This window comes from Arachis hypogaea, chromosome 5, assembly GCF_003086295.3.
Source record: "Arachis hypogaea cultivar Tifrunner chromosome 5, arahy.Tifrunner.gnm2.J5K5, whole genome shotgun sequence".
Classification (NCBI taxonomy): Eukaryota; Viridiplantae; Streptophyta; class Magnoliopsida; order Fabales; family Fabaceae; genus Arachis; species Arachis hypogaea.
The window spans coordinates 100,432,361-100,442,581 of NC_092040.1; the positions used below are offsets into that span (position 1 = coordinate 100,432,361).

The 10,221-nt window shown below is 33.7% G+C and overlaps 1 protein-coding gene across 15 annotated transcripts; it reads right to left on the reverse strand.

The window, feature by feature from the left end:
• Positions 1–513: 513 nt before the first annotated feature.
• On the reverse strand, positions 514–5,877 carry LOC112802266 (sodium/hydrogen exchanger 3). 15 transcript variants are annotated; one of them, XM_072237612.1, is made up of 11 exons: positions 5,109–5,720; positions 4,960–5,013; positions 4,688–4,788; positions 4,468–4,606; positions 4,320–4,382; positions 3,625–3,734; positions 3,055–3,124; positions 2,559–2,634; positions 1,517–1,639; positions 1,378–1,429; positions 514–1,147 (listed from the first exon to the last, which is right to left on the reverse strand). In XM_072237612.1, exons 3-7 carry the CDS (start codon positions 4,729–4,731, stop codon positions 3,055–3,057), a joined length of 426 nt encoding a protein of 141 aa, XP_072093713.1. In that variant the 5' UTR covers positions 4,732–4,788; positions 4,960–5,013; positions 5,109–5,720; the 3' UTR covers positions 514–1,147; positions 1,378–1,429; positions 1,517–1,639; positions 2,559–2,634. The 15 variants fall into 15 exon arrangements, with proteins under 15 accessions (XP_072093713.1, XP_072093718.1, XP_072093714.1 ...); XM_072237617.1 differs by having other exon boundaries at positions 3,055–3,469; XM_072237613.1 differs by having other exon boundaries at positions 4,960–5,008; positions 5,103–5,720.
• Between the last annotated feature and the right edge of the window lie 4,344 nt (positions 5,878–10,221).

Genomic DNA, 10,221 nt, shown 5'->3' on the forward strand with positions numbered 1-10,221 from the left:
CTTTGTCCCTTCCGTCTCTCTGCTTTCCTACTGTCTTCATCCAATCCTTCTTATTCCTTTCCATGGCAATCTGTATATTGGACATCACCGTTGTCAATGGCTACAGTCCCGTCCTCTCAGTGAAAATGTTCAACGCGCTCTGTCACAGCACGACTATTCAGCTGTCGGTTCTCGATCATGTCGGAATAGAATCCAATGATTCTTTTGCGTCTATCACTAACGCCCCACAATCGCGAGTTTGAAGCTCGTCACAGTCATTCAATCCTCGAATCCTACTCAGAATACCACAGACAAGGTTTAGACCTTCCGGATTCTCTTGAATGCCGCCATCAATTCTAGCTTATACCACGAAGATTCTGATTAAGGAATCCAAGAAATATCCACTCAATCTAAGGTAGAACGGAGATAGTTGTCAGGCACACGTTCATAAGTGAGAATGATGATGAGTGTCACGGATCATCACATTCATCAAGTTGAGGAACAAGTGATATCTTAGAACAAGAATAAGCTGAATTGAATAGAAGAACAATAGTAATTGCATTAATACTCGAGGTACAGCAGAGCTCCACACCTTAATCTATGGTGTGTAGAAACTCCACCGTTGAAAATACATAAGTGATAATAGTGATCATTGGCTTCAGCCCCAGAGAGGGAACCAGAAGAACCAAGATGTCTAACACAATAACAAAAGGTCCTATTTGTAGAGAACTAGTAGCTTAGGGTTTACAAAGATGAGTAAATGACATAAAAATCCACTTCCAGGCCCACTTGGTGTGTGCTTGGGCTGAGCATTGAAGCATTTTTGTATAGAGACTCTTCTTGGAGTTAAATGCCAGCTTTTGTGCCATTTTGGGCATTTAACTCCCATTCTTGTGCCAGTTCCGGCGTTTTACGCCAGAATTCTTGAGCTGACTTGGAACGCCTGTTTGGGCCATCAAATCTCGGGCAAAGTATGAACTATTATACATTGCTGGAAAGCCCAGGATGTGTACTTTCCAACACAGTTGAGAGCGCGCCAATTGGGCTTCTGTAGCTCCAGAAAATCCACTTAGAGTGCAGGGAGGTCATAATCCAACAGCATCTGCAGTCCTTTTCAGCCTCTGAATCAGATTTTTGCTTAGATCCCTCAATTTCAGCCAGAAAATACCTGAAATCACAGAAAAACACACAAACTCATAGTAAAGTCCAGAAAAGTGAATTTTAACTAAAAACTAATAAAAATATAATAAAAACTAACTAAAACATACTAAAAACATACTAAAAAGAATGCCAAAAAGCATATAAATTATCCGCTCATCATTATATTAGAAAATCAAATCATTAATGATCTGACGCTTGAGAATCACACCCATCGTCTCTCTGTGAATCAAATTCTACCTTTGCAGCTTAGTCTTGTTCATATTGAGACGATAAAGATGCTTTCATGATCCTGATAACAACAAAACTATCTTTATGCCTAAGATCAAAATTTTAAAACAGTCACACAATCACAAAATATAAAGGGGAAAATAAAAACCTTGGTGCTGGATGGAAACAAACAGTGAACATTGTATTAGTTGTTCCCTCGTAAAACCAATCTTTTCTTCTATGAAGTTCACAGTGTCACAAGCGCCTTCTTAATTCATGCTTCATCCTCTTCCTTTTGGACACAGACAAAGAACAAACACACTAAACATTCATTCAAATTGTTCAATAAGCACAGCCATCTGAGGACATCACACAGCCAACACAACCAAAAGGTTCGACTCAAATTAAATGAGACCTATAGCATTAAAAACAAGACCTTTCAGAGTATGGTTCTTTGCTTTTTTCTTATGCTTCTATTTCATCCACTTAATACTGTGAATTATGTCAGATATATAGCAGTATATCTACTATAAAAATATTCTTGCAAAAAATGGTTGGTTTAACCAAATTGAATAGTAACAATACATAGTTCTTATTATACAACAAAATGGTAATGAGGATAAAAAATAATTCAATAAAGACTCTTTCACATCTTGCTTAGCTTATGCTTTTAAAATATAGAAACATGGAAAAAATGGTAACAATATAGGAAAAGGAGAACTCCTCAATCAACTGATAGTATTATATGTAATACAAATGTGAATTGTAACTTGTTGAAAGCTTCAAAATATTAGAAGCATTTCCTATGAACGATTGATGGACCTGATTCATCATATTCTGCTTTTGCAATCCACATCTACACTCGAGCAGATAACATATAAAAATTAATTAAACAGATGAAATAAGCTAATTTTCTGTCCATCGAGAAGAGATGAAATACTCATTCATGTCTAATTTTCTGTCTAAATTTCTTCATTAATTAGAATCATGAAGTTTGATAAGATATATAATAAAGAAAGGCATTCCTACGATGCAATGAGCATGGAGAAAACACCGATAAACTGAAACAACGAGCATGGAGAAGCAGAGTTTATAAATAGGAATTTATCAATGTAAAAAATGAAGAGAAAAAGAATCTCTACCGCACACAACACATCACTAATTGCTTTATTTTCATGAAAGTTCTAAGTATAACAGTTTTGACCACTAACATGAATATTGAGAGTTGAAGAACTTGTCAAGAAACTCTCTTGCACTTTGCTGAATCTATCAACCTCTTCCTCCTCCCTGAAGAAGTAAGTTCAATTAAGCAGAGAAAAAGAAAAAGTAAAGGTAATTGGAAGCATTATGAAAAACCTAGCAGTAAATTGATTGAACCGGAAGCATTCTCAGCCAACTCCAACACCTACAATAACTATGAATCTAATTTTAAGTTCCCTAAATTGAGTTTCTACCAACAATAATTAAATTCCAAGCCCTAAAATTGACATCATTTAATGATTAAAGCACATGCCAGCGAATACACAATAAAAATAAAACATTATAGTGATTTAATAGGATCATAATTAATTAAATAGTAATTTCTCATCAAAGAAGAAAAATTTTCATTACCAGAATTTCTCATCAACTTCAACCATAACAAAGCTGAGTAAAGCAAAACAATGGATGAAAATCAGAAGCTAAGCTAAGCTACATTGACTCACTCACCTAAAAATCAAAACGAAAGAGATTCCACTTCGTTGCCGAATCAAGATTCTCCGTCGGATCACGATCTGGACTATATAATCAACACTCGAAAACTAATTTGATAAGCGCGTAATAGACTCAGGTTTTCAGAATCAAAATTGGAAGAGATTGGAAGAAGGAGGGAAAGTGAAAAATGGAAAGAGAAGGAGTACGTAATTGAATGTTGTTGGGAGTAATGGGAATGGGGTCGAAAGAAGTGAAAGAGAAGGTTGAAGTGTTCTTCGACAGGCTGTGTGGTGTGTTCAGTGCTGAGAGTGTGTGTCACAATTAAATGCCGTTACGAAAATATCGGGCAATAGTTTTGTGTTTTGTCCCTCTCTTATTTCTGCGGCATGCAACAAAAACGTTTCTCTCGATTACCACTTACCAGTTACCACTGTAAAATTACACCATCATTGGGAAACTATAATTAATCATGGGCTAAAACCTATAGATATTGCAGGTTTTAACTCTAATAATTTAGACCAATTCTAAATATGCATAGGAAAATAAGTGAATAAATTAGATGAAGAAAAAGCATGAAAGTAAAACCTGCTTTTTATAAAACCCCCAAAAGAAATACTGATCTGAACCCTTGTATAGGAAGGAAAAGAATTAGTAGATATAACTACCATGTAAGAATAATTCTCCTGCCTCTTCAGCTATTCAACAAAGCAATAATTTGAGATGTCAAAACAAATAAATACATATATAAGCAAGATTTTAGCTATATACTTATTCATATTTTATAAGTGTGATGCACACAGTGTAGTTAGCAGCCAAGGGTGCAGTGGTGCCTCAGGAATGTTAAGGGATTCTGAGTGTGATAGTACACCAATTCTAAGAATGGATTTTCATAATTTTCTTATCAACATGGTTTTTTCTGGATATCTTCGATTAATTTTATGATTATACTAAGCTTCTTCACATTTTCTTCTACATTAGATAGTATTTTCTAACGGATTATGATTAATTTCAGCATATGAACGAAACTTTTTCATTGTTACTTAGTCATGTCAAGGTAGGCTATGCATGTAATTAATCAAATTGCACAAAGAAGCCTAGTAAATCACACATATATACCTATTTAATTTGTCCTATTTTTATTTTATAGTAAAATTTTAAAAGTCATTCTTTATTGCAAGAGAGATTTATATATAACTGGTAATTATTGGTGGATGTGTGATGGAAGATATAAATATAAGATGAGGATTTTGTAATCTAGCCATGAAGTTTGATTACTTCACCTGGTTGTAAGCAACTGCTATAGAAACAGCACCTCGCATGAGACTAGACCACCAGATTGTGACCTGTGAAACAAGATCATAGGAGACAGGAGTCATGTACGAAGGAAGGCTCTGAAAAGAAATTGAAACAGGGAAAGAAAACACATACTTGTTGCTTCAAGTCAATTTTCACATGTGGGGATTTTTGGAGCAAATTGGATAAGAATGAGAGAGGGAAAACAAATGCTGCTCTTTCAACTAGGATAACTCCTAGAAGCACTGAACTGATCCCAACTGATTTTTCAGGACTAATGAATCAAGAGACCAAAAATGTTAATTAAAATTTTCATGTTTTATAAAGTTTATTAATCTAGAAATGTTAGTATTACCTTTGACTTATGAATCGCCACTTCTCTATGTCCAATGCATCCATCCCACATAAAGGAATATAAATATCTCAGCAATGAATGACAATGTTGCAAAAACATGCCTGCAATAGGTTAATTCAGATCAGTAATCTCATAATAAATCAAACATGTTAAAATTTTTGACGTACTTGGTTGTGACTCCTGAAATAAAATTATTAGTATTGGAATTAATTGCATCAGTAATGAATAGACATGAAAAAATACCTCCATTAAAATTAAAAGGAGATTCTCACCTCAGCAAGCATGTATGAAAGGTAAGCCATCAGTATCATAAGAGCAACCCTAACCTGAGACATGATTAGATAATAAACACATTCTTCAATTTCCCCAATCTGAGAATAGAATTAGCTTCCTAAGATTACAAAGGAGAAAAAACCCTAACCTGAGACATGATTGCAGCGAGCAGTGAGGATTACAGCAGAGACGGCTCAGGCAGAGCAGCGAGGACGTGAGACATTGACGAGCCGACGACGACCATCGAGCAGCCACGATGACCAGAGATGACTCAAGCTGCGCAAGGCAGAGAAGATGGATTACAGCAGCGGCGGATCCGACAGCGCAAGGTAGAATCGGTAACAGCAGCGCAAGGCAAAGATAGCTCTAGAGGTGCAAGAAGCGGCGGTGGCGACTTCTCTCTCCATTGTCGCCTTCTCCATCTTTCTCTTCTTCCTGCTTCGATGGCGGATCTCCCTTTCTCTCGTTCTCTTCGTCATTCTCCGTGTCCCTCTCCATCGCCGTGCTCACTTTTTTCAGCACAATGTAGAACCTTAAACCTAGCCCCTTTCCTTGTTCGTTCTCGTTTGAGAAATACTTCTATTACTTCCTGTTAAGTTGAATTCGTTTTATTTCAAAATCGATGGAAAACTGGAAACTGGGAAGCAAAGCTATACCAATTATAAGATTTATTTCTGAGAGAGGTATTAAAATTTTTAGGCAACACTTAGGAGGCGAAGTTTAAAATAAATTTAAAGACAACACCTAAAAAATGTAACATATTGACTTTATAATAATTGTCTTTATATATTTGATAGAACAACACTTGTTAAGTGTGTTTTAATTTATCTAAGACATCATTTATAATATGTTGGTTAAAAATATGTTGTAATAGATCTATTTACTAACAACTAGTATAAAATGTCTATTTTTATTTTAGGCAACTCTTTTAGAGTGTTGTCTTGAAAATATGTTACAATAGATAAAAAATGTGGTAGTGTGCTTGCTCAATTGCTAGTTTTGTTGCTTCTCTATTACATAAATTGCGGTATGGGCTTCATCTAGATGACCTTGTATTTCTTTTAAAGTGTTTTGTAGTTTTCAATCTCTTGTCATTTAGTTTCTTCATGGTCAATTAGTATATTGAGAATGACATAATATCAATAATGGTTATTAATAAATTGTTATGATGTAAATTTCTTAGCTAGACTAATTGTTATGTAAGTTCATTGGTGTATTATGATGTGAAAGGAAAAAATGGAGCATTTTTCGGATTTTCAAAGTAGGGATTCACTACTTTTATTTACAAAATTCAATTTTTATTTTATGATTTGTTTGTAACTTTCTATTTTCACTGGCATTAGTAAATTGGCCATCGATTTAACCACTGCATTATCTTTACTTTACTCAAAACTTTGAGTTGTGTCATTATTTTAGCTTCCTTGACATTTTCAATCTTTGCATTATCACAGTTTGTAGTTGAATAAGATATTTTTCCTCATAAAGAACTAAGAGGTGTCAGTCAAAATTGAGAATGGTCTTATAATGTCAGCTCATTACAAGAAGTATAAACACATCCAGATAGCATTCCTATTCTTTTTTGGGGAATTTTTTCAACCTTGCTGAAATTTACTCAAGAGTGTTACATATTAAGATAAACTCAATTAAGAATCTGATATTTGAAAAGGTGAATGTACAAATAAAGAATTTCCTCTCTAGCATTGAAGGATTTTGATTGTTCATGTTTTATTAACCGGTAAGTCTATGCTAAAGTTTTAGTTCCTTAAAATTGCAGGAGGTGTAGTTTCATCCAGAGAGCATTGTATAACAACTGAAGAAATGGAATTGAGAAAAATGAGGCTGGTGGTTCACGAAAATGTGTCATTAGCAACATACATGAAAGAAAAACATTTTTAGCAAAACCATTAAAAGAACAGTTTATTCTGTTTAGACTTTAGACCATAACTTTGGATTTTATTAATTAAATAGCAGGAAACTCAGGATAATGTGAAATTCATTCTCTTGAATACCCCAAATAATTTAGAATTAAAGGCCTATATTGATATTGAACAAAATAAAAAGGGGAGTCCTATGGTGTAGAAGTATTAAATTTTCTATACATGTAAAAATGTGATGGCATGGTAGAGTTTGTGCATGTGGTCACATAGAGGGAACATAGAGGAGACATAATATGGGTTGTGATTTGAAGCGATATAGTGTTCTCGCTTCTCAGAGAGAATGTTGTAGGCTTTTCCTAACCCAATTATTGTTTTTTCATGTACTTAAATAGCTGTTAAATTTAATTTAGTATGTTTAATTAAACTAGTCATTATCGAACCTCATTATTAATGGAGCGTAATATTTAAGGTTGCATTTTTTTGTCTTTTAGGCCAATGTAGTAATTGATATTTGTTTTAGTGTAGCCTCTTTTAGTTTTACCCTCTTTTTCATTTTGTTTTTCATCATTTTTATTCCGCTTCCATGTTTATTGAACAAAAAATAATGATGAGTTTGTAATTAATAAGCATTAGTTAATTAATTAATTAATTATGTATAAAGTTTGGAACTGCAAATTTATGTTGGCAAAGGATTTAGTGACCTCCTTTGAAAGAAGGTTGTCGATTGATAATTCTTTATTAAATATTTGTGAAAGTAACTCCACTTTTATTGATAAAAAATTATGAGTATTCTTTATATTTGTGTATTTTGTTCGTTTACCAAATGATGTTGATTTTTGACTCTTCTGTAGGATAATTCATTCAATTTGTTAAAAAATATACTCTCTTAATGGTTATGTTTTATTTTCTGTATTTTGTTGTGAGTGATCTTCATTTAATTTTTTTTTCGGGAAACAATTATGTTTTAGACATAAGATCATGGAAGTAGAACACAGAAATTATTGGGCTGACAAACAATTCTTTAGATATTTTTATTATTTTCTTTGAAAATAAAATTATTTAATTATTTAATTATTTGATCTATTTTTAATTTATATAATATTATTTATAAAATTTTATTATAAATATGAATTTAGTTTGATTATATTTTTTTATAAAGTTCGATAATAATATGAATTCAATTATTATTTGAAGTGTGATTATTTTATATAAATATTAAAATTTATATAAAATGATTGTTTTTCAATATATTAAAAGTATTAATACCCTTGTAAATTAAAACAAGGATATATAAGTATATAAACCCCCTCCCCCCTTCCTTTCTCTCTCTTCTCCCCTCCCCTCTTTTAATATCACAAGTTGCACAACTTAATGCAATACTTGTTTTGTTGCTTTACATGAAAATAGGAATATTGATCATTTTTATAATTTTTCCCTTTTATTTTCATAGTAACATTTCCATTATTGTATCTTTTTTCTTGGTTTAAAAATTTAACAACCGAGAAATTGCATTTTTTATTGAAAGATACATAATCAAATTAAGAGAACAAAACCATTATATCTATAAACCTACTAATTAAACAAATTAAAAACAAATAGATGAACATTTTATAGTTTGTGAAATTGTTCCCTATTATATTATCCTCGCTTTCACCCAATCAACAAATGCATTCTATAATGTTCAATGAGCCGTGTACTTGTGTTGAGTTTTAGCACAATGTAGTTGAAACCTTGAATTAATAACATAATGTCTATAACTTGTATTCTTCAAATTTTATTTATTTAATGGATGCGAACATGAACTCGAAGAAGAGAAGGAGACCAGTCTTCTGTTTAGGATAACGGTGGCGTTGGCGAAGCCTCCACTTATTTGGCGAAAAACTCAAACTTTAATATGAGATTCGAAGAAAATTCACAGAAAAAAACAGTGCAAACATGAATAGAAAAAGATAAGGAAATGAATCTTCTGTTAAGAGTAACAGCGACGCCGGTGCCCCGCTCCGGTGGCGGTAGCATTGGTGAAATCTCACTGATTTGGGAGAAAAAAAAAATGCTCTACTAGAATTTCGTTCCTTTCAGAGAAGAATGAAAAAGAAGGTGAGACCTAATTACATAATAGAGGTAATTTAGTCTTTTTCTTCTATTATACACATTCCATTCCCATTGGAATTAAAGATGACTAAGAGGAAGATGAGAATAAAATTGGTGGTAATTTAATTCTTTGAAATAAAACATACTCAAAAATAATTTTTTAAATCTTGAACTAAACATGTGAATAATATATTCCCATCTCAAAATTCCTGAAAATACTCCAACCACACACACCCTAAAAACAATCCCATGCATTGGGATCTTTTTCAACACTTCAATAGCTGCTGAGGTGTGTCTGGTCTTACAGAGTCCCTGAATCAAGGTCACATAAGTGATTTCATTAAACTGAAATCCCCGAGCTTCCAACAGCTGAACCAAGGGAAGGGCGGTGGCGAAATCATTCCTCTTGGCAAGAGCCCCCAAAATCATGTTAAAGGAGTTGATGCATGGAGGAGGACGCATAGAGAGCAAGCGAGTGAAGAAATCAACATATTTATCAAGTGATTGGGACTGAAAGTGTAGGGATGAAGTTGAAGGGAAGCAAAGACAGAGAGCGGAGTGGGGAACAGAATAAGGAGAGTACCTTAACATGATTCGTAAGAATGAGAACAATGACAACATTTTTGCAATCAAGAGATGAATTCACAAACACAGAATTAAGAATTAATGCAGTGAGAATTAGAGAAATTGAAGAAGGTATGAAACAGGGAAATGATTATTGTGCATGAGAATTACATTGCAACACCCACCCCTTTGTTCCTCATTCCTATTGTGTTCTCGCTCTCACTTTCCCCGTATGGTAGTCTTTAGTCCAAACAGGGGCCTTCCTCATTCTTCCACTCTTGATTAGGCCTATTTCTTTTTTTGGGTGACTGATTGGCCTATCTCTATTGTTGCTTCATTTCATACTCCTCTTGTTGGAAGCACTTACTCGGATCCAGACCCTGCTCAGCAACCAGGCCCAGTGAAGGTTCTGAAGTTTTAAATTAGGGGTATTCATGGATCGGGTGAAACTGGGTTTGATGTGATTCAGACTAGGCCCAAAATATATACCGGGCTTATTTGTTGGACCCGAACTCGGTCCTAAACCCGATGATACTTATACACTTTTGGGCCACAATTATACTGGGTAAAAATCGGGTGAAAATCGGGCCATTAACATTACATTACCTTGATACCTTTTTGTAAGCTAGCTAGCATGTGAAAATATCCAAATTTTCAAGACTCCAACTATTATTTGACATGGTAAAATTCACTTAGAAAAATATAACAAGAACCAACAATTCTCTAAAA

Bases quoted from the DNA above. Each gene is read 5' to 3' on its own strand.
- LOC112802266 (XM_072237611.1), bottom strand. From the start codon at position 4,731: ATGGATGCATTGGACATAGAGAAGTGGCGATTCATAAGTCAAAG. The intron at 4,383-4,467 runs GTATGTGTTTTC...CTTGTTTCACAG, and splicing joins AAATTGACTTGAAGCAACAA to GTCACAATCTGGTGGTCTAG. The intron at 3,125-3,624 runs GTTTTACTTTCA...TTGATTATATAG, and splicing joins GGGGGTTTTATAAAAAGCAG to TCCAGATCGTGATCCGACGG.